This window comes from Pipistrellus kuhlii, unplaced genomic scaffold, assembly GCF_014108245.1.
Source record: "Pipistrellus kuhlii isolate mPipKuh1 unplaced genomic scaffold, mPipKuh1.p scaffold_m20_p_2, whole genome shotgun sequence".
Lineage (NCBI taxonomy): Eukaryota > Metazoa > Chordata > Mammalia > Chiroptera > Vespertilionidae > Pipistrellus > Pipistrellus kuhlii.
In genome coordinates, this window is record NW_023425515.1 from 105,566,295 (window position 1) to 105,584,787 (window position 18,493).

At 35.0% G+C, this 18,493-nt stretch overlaps 1 protein-coding gene across 8 annotated transcripts in view; it reads right to left on the reverse strand.

The window, feature by feature from the left end:
- The window catches only part of EXOC2 (exocyst complex component 2), a 250,127-nt gene that overhangs the window by 98,251 nt on the left and 133,383 nt on the right, over nucleotides 1–18,493 (reverse strand). For all 8 annotated transcript variants that reach the window (XM_036444761.2, XM_036444758.2, XM_045584201.1 and 5 more), the window contains 2 exons: nucleotides 16,922–17,040; nucleotides 677–802 (listed from right to left, as the gene is read on the reverse strand). In XM_036444761.2, the coding sequence (XP_036300654.1) occupies nucleotides 677–802; nucleotides 16,922–17,040 (245 nt within the window). The remainder of the gene's footprint in view (nucleotides 1–676; nucleotides 803–16,921; nucleotides 17,041–18,493) is intronic.

An 18,493-nucleotide genomic window follows, 5' to 3' on the forward strand; every position in this document is an offset into this window, starting at 1 on the left:
AGTATGTCCAAATAAACTTTAGGGGCATTCAAATTTAATATAAAGGAAGGTATTTTTATTACTCTATTTGAATTTTTTATTTCTATTATTGAGGTTAGAAATACCAGTGATCAACAGCATCTAATTGGCACACCCCTACATTATAATCAATGTATTTTATATAAGTAAATAAACAATAGGTAAATATCAACATTACAAAATTAAAAAAATATAACATGGTTACAATTTGAGATACTTTATCTAATGAGAAAAAATAACTTATGATTAATAGTAAGTCCTTTCCAAACAAAATTTAAAATTCATTAAAAAGATGTCTTTCTCTGTACTGACAACAGAAATCACTTTTGTTGCAAAATTAATCTTGAAGTTCTCACAGAATTTTTTCTGTGGCATATTTTAAAAAATATTAAACCACAGAAAATATAAAACTATGTTTTTAACTAAATATGTTGAATAAATACTGACCTGTGGCCAATGACTTACTAAGAAATCAAATGGCATGTATTTAATGCACAATGTAATTACTGGGTAGTTACTTAATAAGTAGAAGAGACAATGGTTGATAATATTTAACAGTAATAACAGAACTAATTATGAAAATTTCCAAGAGAAAAATGTTTTAAATTACACAAGTACCAATTTAAAAGGCAAAATGGACATAAAGAGATATACTTACTGTCATCTCGACCAGACTGAAAGCTGCTGCCCCGCTTCAGTGATGCCGTTTGACTAAGATGGCCCAACAATGAGGGACGTGCATCGCTCTCCAGGTCCACCATGGGACTGTGCAGGCCTGCGGTACCTGGAAGGGAGAGGAAACATTCCTGTAGGTTCTATGTGTTCATTTTAAAAATATATTTTTTTATTGATTTTTTTTTTTTACAGAGAGGAAGGGAGAGAGACAGAGAGCTAGAAACATCAATGAGAAAGAGACACTGACCAGCTGCCTCCTGCACACCCCCCACTGGGGTTGTGCCCGCAACCAATGTACATGCCCTTAACAGGAATCCAACCTGGGACCCTTCAGTCCACAGACTGATACTCTATCCACTGAGCCAAACCGGTTTCGACTATGTGTTCATTTTTAATTGATTTAAAGAACTGCTTCTCTGAATTATTTCTTGCTCGTTTTTTCATTCTTTTAAATAAAGGATTTACTAAGTAACATAAAAAACATTTAAGTAGTTTTTAAAAATCATTCTCACCATAATAGATTTAGAGATCCAATCTACTACTTTGGCTTGACACAGAAATGTAACAAGTCATGGAGTGAAACTAAAATACTATTTTAGAGTGAAGGTTCAGTAAACTGGGGAGAGAGATGTTCTAAAAACATTAAAGTCAGCATGAGAAATCACTTTTTGAAAAACGACTTGGCACTTGGAAGTCACAGAGGTCTGATTTTGAATGGAGCAGATTTATAGCACAAATCTTTGACTTTTCCAATAAATTTAAATCCCCTAATTCTATTTCTTTCTTTCTTTTGGAAGTGGAATTTGCTTCCTTGTTTATATTCCCAATTGCAGCCAAGCTAATTTGGATCCTTTTCACCCCACAATACTAATATTCCAGAAGCCTAACATGTCACTATTGTCAAGAAATTATCTTTATTGTTCAGGATTAAATATTTCAAAGTATCCCCAGAATTCAACCCAAATTATCCTAAAAACCAGGAAACATTTTGTCTAAATTGGGTATAAAGAGCTGTTAAGATTGGAATCCATGTTGGTAAATATGTTAGTAAGACATTCACTTAAAATGCTAAAATTTGCCTTTCAGTCTGTAAAGGTGCCCAGGAGCCCCCTATTCTGAGCTCTTTGGCTAAGCATCTTCAAAACAAGCTGAATTCAATGAATACTTACAGTCTCTTAAATATTCTCCCTATGAAAATGCATCCCACATTTTCCTGCCTTATTTTCTATCCTCTCTACCTAAATGGATTTACTCATTCTTTTTTCTTTAAAATGCTATTGCATGAAGTATTGCCATCTTCCTAGGGATAAGGATTGAATATTATATCTCTGTCCAGTCACTGGACCTTCTGCAATAACTCCTTCAATATATACTGAGTGACTGATACTAAATTAGTCAATAAAAACCCTATATCGTATTTTATAAGTTAATAGAATTCTAAAAGCTTATAGATTTGTTTTCAGGTGTAAAAGATAAAACACATTTATAAAATAATAATTTTATGCCACTGGTAATGTTAGCTATTCAATAGCACTGCACAGTTATATATTAAACATCTCCTATGTGCCAAGAACTATGCAGACCCTTGGGATAAGATGATGAATAAAAAAGATAGGCCCCTGTTCTCAATGTATTTAAATTCTGGTGGTGGAGGCAGAAAAAAAAGCAATAAACAAACAAAATATAGTAAAAAGTGTATTGTTTCATGGGCTCCTCCTATCATGAGCCACTTAATGTGATACAATATGAAATTATAATACAATATAATATTATCCTCATAAATTTTACCAGGTAGGTTTTATAGAAACAGAAATTTATTGAAGACCTATTGTGTTTCAACTCTTTGCTAAATGCGTTATTTATATGAAATTTTTAGTTTGGTAAATATATCTAACATAAGAAGACTTGTAAAATTTAATTTTAAGAAAACAAAATTAATGTAATTCAGAGTAAAAAATACAAACAAGGAAAATATATTTTTGTATTAATAATTTCTAGATTAAATAAGTCATATAGTTAGCACATAATGGAATTCAGAAAGTTAATATCAAAATATCAATTTTATGAAACACCCTCAAAGTATAAAAAGGCTTGAACTTAATATCACATTAAACATTTGTATAAAAATTTATAGAATATAAAAATGTATATTAAAAGGTGCAAGAAAAGAGCTTTAATTAAAAAAGTGACAATGTTACTCTTGAAGGTTTCAGGACTTTAAATTTTTTACTAAAAAAGGAAAAGACTTACTAGTTTCCTAAAAGTACACTTCCTAGTTTTATATCATTCTTAAAAAAATACAATGATCATTGTTCAAGTAAATCCTCAGAAAAGGTTTTCTACATAATTGATGTATTTACAACTTTACTTTAAATGATTTAAGATTAAGGTATTTATGTAGTTTAGGTAACTAGAATTCTTAAACTGATAGAGACTGATTTATCTTTCCCTGTATTAAGAATATGATTTTCTTCTATTAGAAACCATAGCATAATTTTCTATAATATCAGGAAAAGAAAGATAACATAACTAATTTCTTAAATGGTGATGTTGAATTACCAGCAAGTATGTCATAGCAGCAGGAAGCTAGAACAGCAGTCTGCCCTGAGAACTAAGGAACATCTGGAACACATCTACAAGATGTGTTTCTGCTGAGAGACCAGAAGAGAGCGCTTCAGCACTGCACACAAACACACATATCCAGCACACCAAACAGTGGGCATTAACTCAGAAATGTGTTTTACTCTATACCATTTTGCATCTTTTTACTGTCAAAAATAAAGGTCTTATAGGAAATTAACAGCATTATCCTTTGAAGAGAAAATTAATGAAAAATTTTAAATTTTAGTAGTCAGAAAACAAGGATATAAAAAAAACTTTGAGGATTCTGAGATTTCTTTTAAATTTCCACCCTACAAAAGAATGAACAAATATGAAGTGGTTTTACTGAGAACAATGCATTACTAAAAAGGACAAAAAAATGTGAAAAAGAAAAAATATTTTCTGTAATAAAATCAACAAAAGGTTTTAAAATGTCTTACAATAAATCATTTTACTTTACCTCACAATATGATAGCAATATCTACTGATGTATTTAAGAGAATATATATATTTATACGAACATGTGGTTATAAAGGAGATTATGAATTTTCATATGTCATGCTCTGATTTATCTGCAAATCATATGCAACTGAAAACATTACTCAGTATTATTACTCAGTATATTTTCCCTGAAGACCTAAATTATTTTCCCTTGCTATCCAGCTGAGGACAGTGTCCAACTGTACACACACACACTTCAGTTTTTTTCATTACAATGTTATCTTGCAATGGGACATTTTGTAGGTGACAGAGACTAAAATATTTGTAAAACTGTATTTGACTTTGTCTTTTGCAAACTTAATACTCCATTAATGAGTTACGAGAAGTCATTATTTTCTTGACAGTAAATTTTCTCTAGAAATGAAATATTCCTATGATGTTTTTCCTAGATGAAACATTTTTAAAAGCTTTTTACCAAATGGGATGACACTCCCTCTGGCTTCATTTGTGCTAATGATAACAATTGCTCTCTATATTTGAAACGTAGGGCAGGGTTTAATCCTGCCCAAGATTCTCATGGCTATGCAACTTGTGTGGGGTTTTGCAGCTAGCTTAAGGAGTCATAATAGGCCTATGCTTTATCACCTGTAAAAATTAGGGGTTAAAACCATGCAATTTTTAAAGTATCTTTTTAGTTATAAAATTCTGATTCTATTATATGAAGTTTAATGATGAACCTTTAAATCACCACTGAGAACAAAATATGCTTATTCTGCTCACTATTACTAGAATTTAGGACACTGATTAGTGGTGTCATCTAAATGTATAAAAAATTAGATGACACCATTGATTAGTGGTGTCATCTAAATGTATAAAAAATCTGCCACAGAGGGCATATGGAAAAACTTATTCTTAAAAGAAAAGCACATTAAGAAAATATGAAAGGCGACAAAAAGTAACAGTGAAAATCTTTATCTGAATTTTACAATTTTATTGTGAATCTTACAGCTTAGATATGTCAAAGACACTAAGGAAAGTAACCAATAAATATTCTCAGATAAATAAGTGTTTTTAAGATCCAAATTACTTGGGTATATCCTATCAAAAGTTATCTGAGAGGAATAACTTTAGGGTAAAGACTACTTTAGAAACAAAACTGCACATAGGAGCACTTGTGAACAGCATGAAACGCTCACTATAATATTTGTATAAACAAAATTCTAGAACTGAATGTCCTTCAGGTGTGGCTCTATCTTCTAAATTCCACAAACTAGTGTTTGAGTTACAATTTTACCAATATATCAGAGAAAAGATAGGTATCTTATCTACAGATACCTGGAAGAATCATCTTTTCAACACTTAAAAGTTTTAAAAAGAAAGCTTCTTAATTATTGACAATCAAGAGGTCAACCTTTTTATTCTCCAGTTAAATAAAGTTTCTATAACATGCTACTGGCAATCTTAAAAGAAACTCTTTTCCTAATTGTGAATACAAAGGAGTAATTGAAAAGATTTAAAACAAACAAAATTAGAAAAACCATTTTTGGATATAATAGTACATTTTGTTTTAATATGAGAAAAACAGAAATTTTCTTTCAGAAGTTATTTTCTTCACAATGCCAATAAAACAATCCACCACTTCATTAAAAGAATAAAAGCTGCAGTGTGGAAATAAAAGTTTAAACTGCTTTATTTTATAAGGGAAAATAAACTAAAAATCTTTTATAATTTGCTAATGACAAACTGAAACATTTGCTTATTTTTTTCCTTACAACTGAGAGATTCCTACTAGATAAAAAAAAAAAAAAGTCTTCAGCTTTATGCTAATCTATAGATCTGAAAAGATCTACAAAGCTAAAAAACTTAAGGGGTTACATTAAAACGCTGATTCTTACCAAAAACTCCTAACGACTTTAAGATGACTTTATAGAAAATGCTTATCATACCTAGTATTCCCTCAGACTTCCTGGAAACCTTATCATGTATCAGTCAAATCCTTTCAACTCAAGATGTGCAAGTTTTCCCTATTTTAAATGAAAAGCAGTTAGTATTTGTTTTAACAGACCCTATATAACATAAAGGGCAGAAGAGACCATTCTTCAGGGAAGCCTTCAAATGTGGAGCCAGGTGAATAAATTCACTGTATTTTTCTCATCCTTCGTGCCTCTTGCAAGTTTTCTCACAGTCTACAATAGTGTGGGGAACACTGATCTACAGCCCTGACTCTCAGAAGGGCAGCTGACTTCCTTACTGCCCTGAGACACCTTTGAACACATTTTCCTGAGCACAGCGGGCCCTTGTCCCATGTGCAGCACGACCACCCACTGTTGCTTGTTGACCAAACACACAGGGCCAGGAGCCACCACAGACACAGGCAGGATGAGATTCCTTTCAAGCACAACACACAGAAGAATTTCAAATGCCAAAGCTGGGGGACAGGGGTGGGTATATTAAGGCAGAATTACAAAGTCCTCATGAATTAGACCTGTGTCAACAGATAAAAATGTTCTTTTTGATCTTTATGCTTCCATATATATATTTAAAGTTCCTATAGAAGCATTTTCTCAATTTAAAGGGGATCATTTAGTCAAATTAAACAAAAGGAGACATATTTAACATACCCTATTTCATTTTCTAGGGTGTCAGAATTGCCCTTAACAGGCTTCAGGCAGCCATTCTGATATAACATTATTCACAACAATAGTTGAGAGGGGAAAAAAAACAAACTATTTTAAAAACAAAACTACTTATGTGAACTTTGAAGAAGTAGTTATTCTCTAACACTGGCTATCTAAGCAAGAACAGTAAAAGCTGGATGGGTCAATAAAACAAAATTACTTATTTTTTTCAGTACTACATTTTCCTTTTTAATTATGTATATAGATTGCTCACAATATATAATAGAACTAGTAACAAAATGAGAGAATACAAAATTAAAATGTTTTGATGAATATTTTAATTACCAGTTATTGCTAGCATTCAATATGTGCATGGCATTCCTTGTCAAAAAATTTTTTTTTCTCTTAAGGATAGGAGATGTGGTTTAGACACGATGTGGTTCCCAGCCACAAGAAGTCTTCCTCCTGATATACAGTAAGCCAGGACAGCAGAAGGGAACCAGCTGGCAGGATAACAAATTGAAAAGACTTTTTGACATAAGCCTGTTTGGCCTGTCTGATCTAACAAAGATAAAAATAGATGACAAATTGTTAGGTGGATAGACTAGTATAAAATAGAAGAAATAAGCGAAGAGAACTTAATCCAACTATTTTCTATGATATTCAACAGCTCTTATTTTACTATATAGTATCTAAAAATGAATGCTATGGTATTAAAAAATACTCAACTCCTAGGTTATTGCCTTTAAAAGAAAAACAGCCGAAACTGGTTTGGCTCAGTGGATAGAGCATCGGCCTGCAGACTGAAAGGTCCTGGGTTCAATTTTGGTCAAGGGCACATCACAAGTAGGGGGTGTACAGGAAGCAGCTGGTCGATGATTCTCTCTCATCGAAGTTTCTAACTCTCTATCCCTCTCTCTTCCCCTCTGTAAAAAAGCAATAAAATATATTTTAAAACAACAAAAAACCACACACACACTGCTTAAATTAGCAGCATTAATTGCTGGTTTTAATTTCGAAGCTAAAACTGTCTTTTCAAATTAAATTAAAAAACAAATCCTATATAAGAAAAGGTTAATATACAAATTGTCCCCTTGGGAGTTTGACTACCCGCTATGATGTGTGCTGACCACCAGGGGACAGTAAGTAATGAAGGAAGGTCCGGCCAGCAGCCTGCAGCCAGGGAAGGAAGGCCTGGCCTGCCCTAATCGGCAGCTAAGTCTAGGGACCCTACTTATGCATAAATTTTGAGCACCAGGCCTCTAGTCTATAATCATTATGGTAAAAACCTGCTGATCTGTACTTAGATAATTAAAATTGTTTATATAAACTTATACTATTTATAAACAACAATAACAATTTCTAATAGTATGGAACAGAAATTCCAATGGTAAACAATTTAGTGCAAATATAATTCATGGCAAACTGAGTATTACCTGGGTTTTTCTCTTTGTTAAAAAAAAAAAAAAAGACAAAAGGAAAAGGAAAATCAGAACACCACTTTGCTGGAAAGAGTTTTTCCACTGCAATCATAAATTGGTCCTTTTCTTCTACTTCTCTATCCTGATCTACTTTCTCCTATATATACCTCATAGCTTATAAATCTTAAAGCAAATAAATAAAATCCCATTAAAAGCACTTAAAAGCATTTCAACTTCTAAAGCCAATTAAAAAAAAAATACTCTGTAGTCATAACATGCAAAATAACAAGGGTGCATATTAACCTATGGTTGCCAAATCTACATTGGAAGAGATTTAGTTGCAGGGAGAATAAACACCAAAATAATGTCCCATATTGGTTCTTCCTGCAGGTGTGCCTTTCCTGTTTTCTTTGAAAATCAATTCTATTATTCTGCATTTATACTGTTATGATAAACACTGAGGAAATTTTTAAATTTCCAGAAAGTAAACTGCATTAAAAAAAAACTTCCTAATGTACAACTTCACTATACCAACTTTAAAATAAAAATTATAATTTTATTAAAATTCAATATGTGCATAACAACACACTTTTACTGTCTTTTTAACCATGAAAATATTTTTTATGGTCTCATAGAAAATTCAATGAATCTGCGGACAGTTTTCTAATAGAGGTTGACATTTAATCTAGTGTAAAGTAAAAGTCTACTTAATCAGAATTAATTTATTAATACCCCACTAATTAAAAACAAACTATAAATTAGTTACCTAAAGGTCAAGAAATGTCAAGAAAAATTGCAGTGTGGTTGTACTGTGTAAGTTCACAAAATTATGTGTAAATTGCAAAATATAATTTATGAATGCATTTTATGAGCTTTTGAGTTGAGGTCACTGGGTAAACATTTTTATTTCCACAAGTAATTAATCTAATCATCTACTTAATGTTTGAAATAATTAGAAAAGTAAGTATTTAGCCAAACTTCTAAAATATTCTCATTATTTTTCTTCTACAATAAATCCATATTGGGATAATTCAGAAGAAATCTTTCAGGTGTGATATAGCCTATGCAAATTTGCAAAGAAAACCTGAGCCACATGTAAATGCATTTCCTTCTATTATGTGACTACTTTAAAAGAATCTCTTGCTACATGAGTTACTGCTCCTACTCTAAAGTCCACCATGCATGCCATTCTAATATGTCCTATGGATAGTCCTAATTAAGTACATATCTGAAAGAAGGAAATAATTACTCTGTAAGCAGGCTGAAACCTTTTCCCTCCAATTATTATACATAACCAACATATATTTTTAAGAGTTAAACTGATTTTCAGAACAAAGAAACAAAACACATTTGAAGTCTACCTTTAAAAGTCCTATTTGGGAATGTCAATAGGGGGTTAACCAAAGGCTTTCCTGGAAAGAAACCTGAAGACTTAGTCTAATTTTTTTACCTATTTCACAGGAATTTTAAGGGACAAATGACACTTTTATAAGGTATTAAAAGTTTTCCATGTGCAACAAATTCAGGGCACAGGATTGGGCTGAATATAGAGGAAGAGAAGCAAATGGTTACCTGGTTCAGGCTGGAAAAAATATCAAACTCTTCTATTACTATTTAAGCTTTCAAGATGAGCATTTAAAATGTCAATTTCTATTTCCTATCTTTGTCTCCCCTTAGAAAAAGCAAAATATCACATCTGGGCTACGGAGAGGTAGGCCATGGAAGAGTGAGGAGTATTTGGGAATAAATGGCACAGTAAGTTGAAGGTGGAATGGTAATCCCCTGTTCTTGTGCCCTAATGTTTTTAATATGGAAGATGCCATCCCATTAGTTCAGTATACATTATTACTATAAAAACTGGAATCCAAAAAAATATCTAATTTGGTGTTCATAAGAATATCAACCTTTTGACCTATCTCAGCTAACAAATGCTCCATGTAAAAGAATCTTCCCTGGAAAAGGTAGCTTTTTTATGTAAGACTGTTTTCTATGAAAATCTATCACTATCTTTGCCCATGAAATTTTTTCTGAAGACCACAAGATTAAATTCAATTAACATTTCCCCCCAAAACCAACAAATAAAGACTGCAAGTCTTAAAAAAAATTATGTTAATTAAAGGTACATGAGGAGATAAGTTTACCTAAAAAGACAAAAAGAACATTTTCCTGCCTGAAATATTTATAGTCTACCTATTTAAATTTAATTTTATTTCACAAGATTGTCTCAATTTTTAACTAGTGTTCTGATAGTGGGTTTACTTAAAAAATTACAACTATTTCTCTTCTCCAATGCTAAAAGTTCAAGCACATATTATAATACAAGGACTTTTGGTTCCTGAGAATTCATCTTTATAATAGAGAAATATGCAAATTAGCTGTAATGTCACAACCAACCAGCAGGGATCTGAGGCTGCGGGGGGGGGGGGGGGGGGGGGGGGGGGGCTGGCCAGAGGAAGGGGCCTCAGGTGGCGCCTCCCACCCTGCCGGCTTGATGGGGACCTCAGGCCACAACCCCAGCCCAGGTGCTGGGCTGGGAGACCTCAGGCCGTATCCCCCACCTTGGTGCTGTGCCAGGAAAACTCAGGCCGTACACCGTACCCCATGGAGCTTGACAGGGGATCTCAGGCCATGACCCCACCCGCACAGTGCTTCACAGGGGCCTCAGGCCACACCTCTCACCTGGCAGGGCTTAAAGGGGGACCTCAAACCACGACCCCAACCCCCACCCCAGGCCAAGAGACCCCATGCTGTGCACCCGGCCCCAGCACCAGGCCAGGGACCTCAGGCCATAACCACCCCCCCCCTCCAGCCCCAGTACTGGGCAGGGGGGACCTCAAGCCACACCCCCCCAGAGGTGCGTGACAGGGGACCTCAGGCCGCAGCCCCTGCCCTGGTGTCGTGCTGGGGGGGGGGGGGGTACTGAGGCTACGTGCCCCTCCTCTCTCCCCATTGGGTCTGGGTCTCACCCAATGGGGGTTGGGGCCCACTGGGTCTGAGTCTCCTGCATTTTCAAAGTACATGTGGGTGGTGGGCAGGGACTTGACTCTAGGTCCCATGGCAAGCCCCAGACTCTGAAAGGGAGATTTTCATATACATTTTACTAATTTTCTTTCATCTCTGACACTTCTATTATAGAGAAAGGGAAAATAGCAATATTAAAATATTTTCTCCCTGAGACCGGTTTGGCTCAATGGATAGAGCGTCAGCTTGGGGACTGAGGGACCCGGGTTCGATTCCGGTCCAAGGGCATGTACCTTGGCTGCGGGCATATCCCCAGTAGGGGGTGTGCAAGAGGCAGCTGATCGATGACTCTCTCTCATCGATGTTTCTAGCTCTCTATCTCTCTCCCTTCCTCTCTGTACAAATTAAAAAAAAATAATAATAAAAAAAATAAAAAATAAAAAATTAAAATATTTTCTCTAATTCCCTTTTAATGTGCACAAATTTCATGCACCAGGCCACTAGTAGCTAAATAAAAACACTGAAGTTTTAATAATAAAGTGCTAGATGAAATGTAGGCATGGTCATAATCATGTTCATCATATTCAGAAATCCTGTTTGATGTAAATATTTTTTTCAACAATAGAATACAGAGAGGTTTTGTGGAGCTTGTTGTCCTAACGTCACTGAGTGCACTCTGGTGGGATGGGGAGAAATCTGAGCCAGTCACTACTTCTGCCATTTCTCAGGACATGAAAAAGCTGGGTTGTTACCTGGCTCCTCTGAGATACTTTCCTCACATGAAAAACAGATTTAAAGTCATGTAATGAACACCTGTTGGGAATAACTTCCAAGGTTTCTTCCACATTTAAAAGGTCCTAATTATAAGAGGATGTTCAACAGAAAGTTCAAATTATATTTAGGAGCCTTTTCCCCATGTTACCTCACATTTATATTATATACAATTAGGACACTCATAAATATAAATTAAGAGTCCATCATGAACAACTAGTTGTAGATTATATAAAAGAAAAACTGCTTATTTGCATCAAACTTAACATTAAGGCAAATATTTTATATTTGCATATATCTCTACACACATACACACACACACATATATATACCTATACTATTGATACATAGTGTAATTATATAAAATGTATAAATGTAGATAAGTGTTTATTAAGTAGCTAACATGTAACCAATGGCACATATGTATTAATGAAGACAATCAGAAAAGGATCTAAGTGCAAAGTGGCCAAAGTGGATCATGTTTTACAGATGGCTAATTTTTCCATTCTAGGAAACACATGTTCTATCTATATCTATGCCAGATTTTATGTCATTTGCCTTTGCACCATTAGTTAAAAAGCCATGGTATTAATGTACTTAAATCCTGAAGATACTAAACTGCTTCTGAATTTAAAAATTAACTGAATATTTGATAATATAAAGAATTCACTGATTTTTTTTCTTTATGATTAAGGTATTACATATGTGTTCTTATTCCCCTCTTGGCCCCCTAAACTCCCACTCATGCTCTCACCCCCCTGGTGTCTGTGTTCATTGGTTAGGCTTATTTGCATGCATACAAGTCCTTGGTTGATCTCTCCCCCTTACTCACACCCTTCCCTACCTTCCCTCTGAGGTTTGACAGTCTGATTGATGCTTCTCTGTCTCTGGATCTGTTTTTGTTAATAATATTTTAGATAATGATAATAGTGTTTTGGTTAAAGTTTTTCAAAATTACTTATTGAAATAATTATGGATGAAATAACAATTGCTTCAAAAACAATTCAGAATGATGGAAGGGGTAAAAACAAATGAGGATATAGATAAGACTGGCTATGAATTAATCATTGTTAAAACATGGGAGAATATTATATTATCCTTCCTGCTTTTAAGTATGTTTGGAATTCTCCGAAATCAAATAATAAAAAACCCTTCTGATATAAGCTCAAAAGAGTACACCAATCTTCCAATTAATAAAACTCCTATGTGTAGGGTTACCCACGTTGTTTATATTGGTAATGTTTGCTGACAGCAAAAGAGGGCACAAGTAAACATGTTCTTCTGAATGTCAACATCTGACTAACAAATTTAGAAGGTTTACATTATCTTATCGTGAAACTTGTAAAGTAAGTTTTACAGGCTGATTGTTATTTTTTACTTCCTCATCAAAAGACCAACATATGAAAATAACTTTAGGTAAAGCTTGATTGACACTAACAAATGGATCCAATTTAATTTACATTATTTTAATTATTTTACAAGTGATGAGCAAATTTTATAACAAGCTTGGTCAGAATGAAATTTAAAAGTAGGGCTCTGTCATTTTTTTTCCTGGAAATACTAATTTAAGCAGTTCTGGATGAATATATGTAGTAAAACATAACATTAAGATGATGGAAGGAATCATCAGGTACAAGTAGCTTTCCATTAATCTTCAAGAAAAATTCAGAACTTTGGCAGTGTAACATTGGTTATCAGATATTTCAGATATGACAATAAAATACATATAATTTCCGATATGAAATAGTCTCTATGCCCTCATAATATACACACATCCCGAAATTCAAATATTTTCATAATCAAATTATACAGATGGTTTTTTACAGTCATAAGCAACAAAATTCTTTATTAAATCATGTAACTTGCTTATAATCTGAAGAATATCATCACTGTATTTAGTATAGTTGGGAATGAGATGCCCTTTATTGAAATTTACTTCTTCATATCTCTTTATCTGGATAATTTCTATTTGTCATTTGGGTTCAATGGAAATATCACCTCTTTGAGAAAACTTCCTTCAATCTCCCCCTTACTAGACTGGAGTAGAATTTTGTACTCCCCCCTTCATAACACTTTTCAAAATTATATTTATGTAATAAATACATGATTTTTAAAAAGATATGTCTCTCCCACTAGGGAGACTACAAGGACCAAGAGGTCAGAGGTCATGTCAGTTTTGCTCACTACTGTATTTCCAGTCCCTGGTGTTCTAATTATCAAGCCTAGCTGTACCTGGATCATCTTGAAGCTTTAAAAAAGACTGATGCCTGAACTCCACTACTAGAGGTTCTAATATAACTGGTAGAAATGGGGTAGAGGACAAAAATTGATAGTTTGTAAAAACACCAAGGGGATTGAGGGGCAGTCAAGGCAAGGATGGGATACCTTTTTTTCTGCCAACAGCCATTTAGATATTTATAACATCATCACTCGAGGGTCATAAAAATTATCAACTTAAAAATTAGCCTGCTAGGGAGAGTAGGGAGATCTGGGGAAGATAAGAGATCAACCGAAGGACTTGTATACATGCATATAAGTACAACTAATAGACACAAAACTCTGGGGAGGGAGGGTATGTGAGGGGGGGGGGGAATGTTAAAATATGTACACAGATAACAATTTAATAAATAAAAAAAAATTAGCCTGCTATATTTGATAAAACAATTAATTCAACCATAATGTAGGGCCAGATCGAATAATTTTATGGACATTTCCCATCCCTGGTATAGAGTCTTGGCTAACAGAATAGATTCAATAAACAAATATGTAAGGTTCTCTAAATTCATCCAAAGACTATAGACTATATATATTTCATTTGCTGTCATTTCTACTTGCCAAAAGGACAAAATAATTAATGACATTAACGGGAATTTCATTGTGGCATCCAAACAGAGATATTTGGGTTTTCCTAAAAATGAAGAATAGAAAAGAACAGAATCAGCTGGAAAGTACTCCAATTCATGTAAAAACGGTGCTATTTATACTAATAAAAGTCTAGGTGGCCCTCGTGTGCAACATTGTCACAAGGTATCTACCACAAGGTGGCCATATGCCCAGCAAAAACGGGGCCCAGCGACTGCTCCATGTGGTGAGGCCTGGAGGTCCCATGACTCTGTGAGGTGCAGAGGCAGCTGGTCCCAGTGGAGGAGGTGGGTTGAGGCAGGGGAGCGCAGTTGTGGGCAATCAGGCCTGCAGGGGAGGGCAGTTGGAGGCAATCACATACATCCCGAAATTCAAATATTTTCATAACCTGGCAGGGGAGCAATTAGACATCAAACAGGTTGGCAGGGGAGTGTATAGGGGACAATTGGAAGTAGAAGCAGAAGCGGTTAGGGTAATCAGGCAAGCAGTCAGGCAAGTGGTTAGGAGCCAGTGGTCCCAGACTGTGGTCCCACAGGGATCGGCCTAAATCTGCAGTCGGACGGACATCCCCCAATGAATCCCAGATTGGAGAGGGTGCAGGCTGGGCTGGGAGACACCTCCCCCTCCCCCCGAACGAATTTTGTGCACCAGGCCACTAGTAAAGAAATAATGTGACCTCTTCATTGTACTTGCTTCTGTGCCAGGACTGTTCTCATGTTACTTCACTTACTCCTGAAAACCTTATGAAGTATCACTATGCCTTCTTTTATATAATCTATTTGTCATCTCAGTCCATTGCCATTGCATTTGCCAAGGTCAACAATACCGGTGCTAAATCTAAAGGACACCTCTTTATCTTATTATTCTTTTAAAATTCTTGCTGATCACTCCTTTCCTCTTTGCTTTTGCAGTATTATGCTCTCATTCCCCTCCTAGCCCCTGAATACCCCTCTTCTTCTTCTCCTTTGCAGGTTGCCCTGTAAATATCCCTCCCCAGGATTCTATCTTAAATTTGCTCCTTTTGTTATCTTTGTGGGTTAAAGCATCAACTCCCAGGAACCACCTTTATGAAGACCATATTCAAATACATCACTCTTTAAATATATATTGAATAGCTTCACTTCACATCCAAACAAAAGGGAAAATCTTCACTTCATGCCCCAACACATGGGAAAAAATCATTTTTCTCTTCTAGGATCCCTAAACTAAATGGTTTAGTTTATCCTAACCAGCTGCCAAAGTCATATTCCAGTTTCTGCACAGCTCTGGAATCCATCCCTTCTCCATATCCACACCTCCATACCAGGCAAAATGTCTGAATTACCACAGCAGCCTTCTAAGCAGCTTAATTGCTCCAGGCTTACATCCATTCACTACATGGAAGACAGTTGTCTTTAAAAAATAAACCTCAGTGGGTCTTTCCTTTAGAACCTTTAATGGCTCCTACAACACCTTCTGGATCAAGCCCAAATTCCCTGAAGCAGCTAACAAAATTCCATCCAGGACCCAGTGCCTCATAACTTGAGCCACTCTAATCATGCTCTAAGCTTTAGCCACATGATTCAGCAGCCTTCTCTTCCTGAAATGGTTTTTATCTGTTTCTTCTTAACCATCTCTATTTTAATCAGCCAATACAGACACCTCAGAGAGCTCAAAATATGTGGCATTTTCTTTAAATCTTAGAATGTCCCATTTGTGATCTCAAAATTCTGGATCAAATGCAGTTCCTAAGTGCTATTACAGCACTTGGAACTTCCCAGGCTGAGGAAGTAGCACACTGTCTTCTACTAGTCCCTTTCCCTTGCTATTTTGGAAGTCTCATGTGAGCCATGCTCTTGTCTGTTATACAGACTGCTGTATCCTTAGCATCTAACAGTGGCAGGTATACAGCATTCAGGACATTCAATGCTTGTGAATGGAGCTGTGATATCTTCCTTCAAACTTACTTTGGAGTCTCTACAAAGGTTAGTCCTTTTTTCAGCCTGGAGTGGGCCCAGCAGACTACTTCAAATCCTTCCAGCTCTTAGCTAACATGGACCCTTCTCTAAAACATCCTCCCAAACCAGCCATCTAAAGCATTCTCCTCAGTTCTCTTCCCTCATAATACCATTATTTTTCTTTATATCATTTGGAAAACATTTGTGGGTTAATTAAATGTTTTATTCCAGGGACTATGTCTATTTTATACTATCTGTACTTAGCATAGAGGCTGGTACATAGCAGGATTTAACATATATTTGGAAAAAATAACAAGTGGACTAATAGCTTTCATCAAGGACTAATATCATTTCATATAAACTTTTGTGAGAAGCAACATCATATCATCCCCTAAACTAAATCTTAGTCAATACTGCCAGTTGACCATAACAATAGGCATAAATTTAAAGAATTTTCTGTCCTGTTACTCAGGTATACAAAGTAACAAATAAACAAACAAACAAAAACCACAGATAAACATATCAAGAAAAATAACTAATCATTCTTTTCCTTTAATTATTATGTATTAAAGTGAGAGTATGAAGTGACATATGAACTGGAAGAGAGTGGCCTTGCCTTTCAGGTCTTGTATGTAGCCCTCTTTGCAGCTGTGCATGAGCTGAAGGATCCATCTGTGTTGAGCTCCGATACACTGCCAAGCAGGGTCACCAGGTGCATGAAGGTCAGACAGGTACCTGAAAAAGCAAGGTCAAGGCTGACCAAGTAGTCTCCCTCTACACAAGCCATAAATAAGGACAAAAGGAAAGCTAGCATATTTCAAAATCATATTTTTTAAGAAAAGCTAAAATTTTATCAATTAGTAAAGCAGTTATCAGTATTAGTCTCTAATATTTAGTTCTCTAAAATTAGTCTCTAATATGAAATACATCCAATTTTCATGAAGTTAACAAACAATAAAGCTGTATTTTATAAGAGTAGGACTTTATAAAAAGACAACAAAGATGACAAAGACCATTTACGATGATATAATATACTTAGGGAGAAATTACCTTTAAATGTATTTACACTGACTTCCCAGAGTGCTGTTATTTAGTTTTGTCATTCTATAAGCACAGGTGGAAGCCAGCAGAGGAAACCCAGGAAATATATATATATATTTTTTTCTGATTTCAGTTGGTTTTTATTCCATTCTGGCCTGAAACATAGCCACTAGATGGCACAATGACACTGTTTTCTAGACAGCCTACACAAGGGTCAACTGAAACTTAAAGCCATTTTATTATATGAATAGATTTGGTGACAGCAAGCACTTACCTCTAAAATCTAAATCTCAATCCATGACTCAAAAAATATTTCTCTAGTAGTATAGATGGGAATTTTTCATAGATTTAATGTAGTTCTTAAAATATTTAAAGACTTTGTACCTAAAATATTCAAATTCAGATGGACAACTGAAATACATTTCAGTTGAAAAAAGTCTGCTAAATATCATTTAAGATTTGGCGATTTGCCCTCACAAAATAAATAAATATTAACAAGTTAAATCAAATTAAATCAATTCCATAAGTTGAATTTATTGTCGTAAAATTACTCTTAGACTATAAGCTGTCTGTTGTCTTGAGGTTAAAGATTTTTGTTCGATGACAAATTTTAATTAATGGTTACAAGCTGTGACCTCTAGCCAAATCTTAATAACTCAAGAGAATCATCTGATGCCTCTCTCCCATTTCCAGGATGGTATTTCCTTACTCACAGACATCTCAATTAGTAGTTAATTAGAGGGAAAACATTTTGTAGTAAGTTAGCAATGAATAAAATGTTGAGAAGAAATCTGACATCACATTTAGGAACTCTTTGCCCTCACACTGACCTCCCAGGCTAATAAAGACAGCCTGCTTTCTGAGGAGAGCTGGGCATTTCTTTGTCCTGCTAAAGAACCCCTTAACCAGCATGGCTCACACTACAGTGGGCTGCCCCAGAGACACCCCTGAGAGTTGGCCATTCTCCTTCTCCCTGACTCTATTTACAGTCTACAAAGAAGGTGTGTCTGTAGGAGAAAGCAACAAATCAGTTAATAGCATTACTAGAAGAAAAACCACAATTTAACAAATTACATTTAGCTTGGCATAAATAATTCATTTCAGAGATTTCAAAACCCAATCAGATTCTTTTTTCATAAGGCTTTCC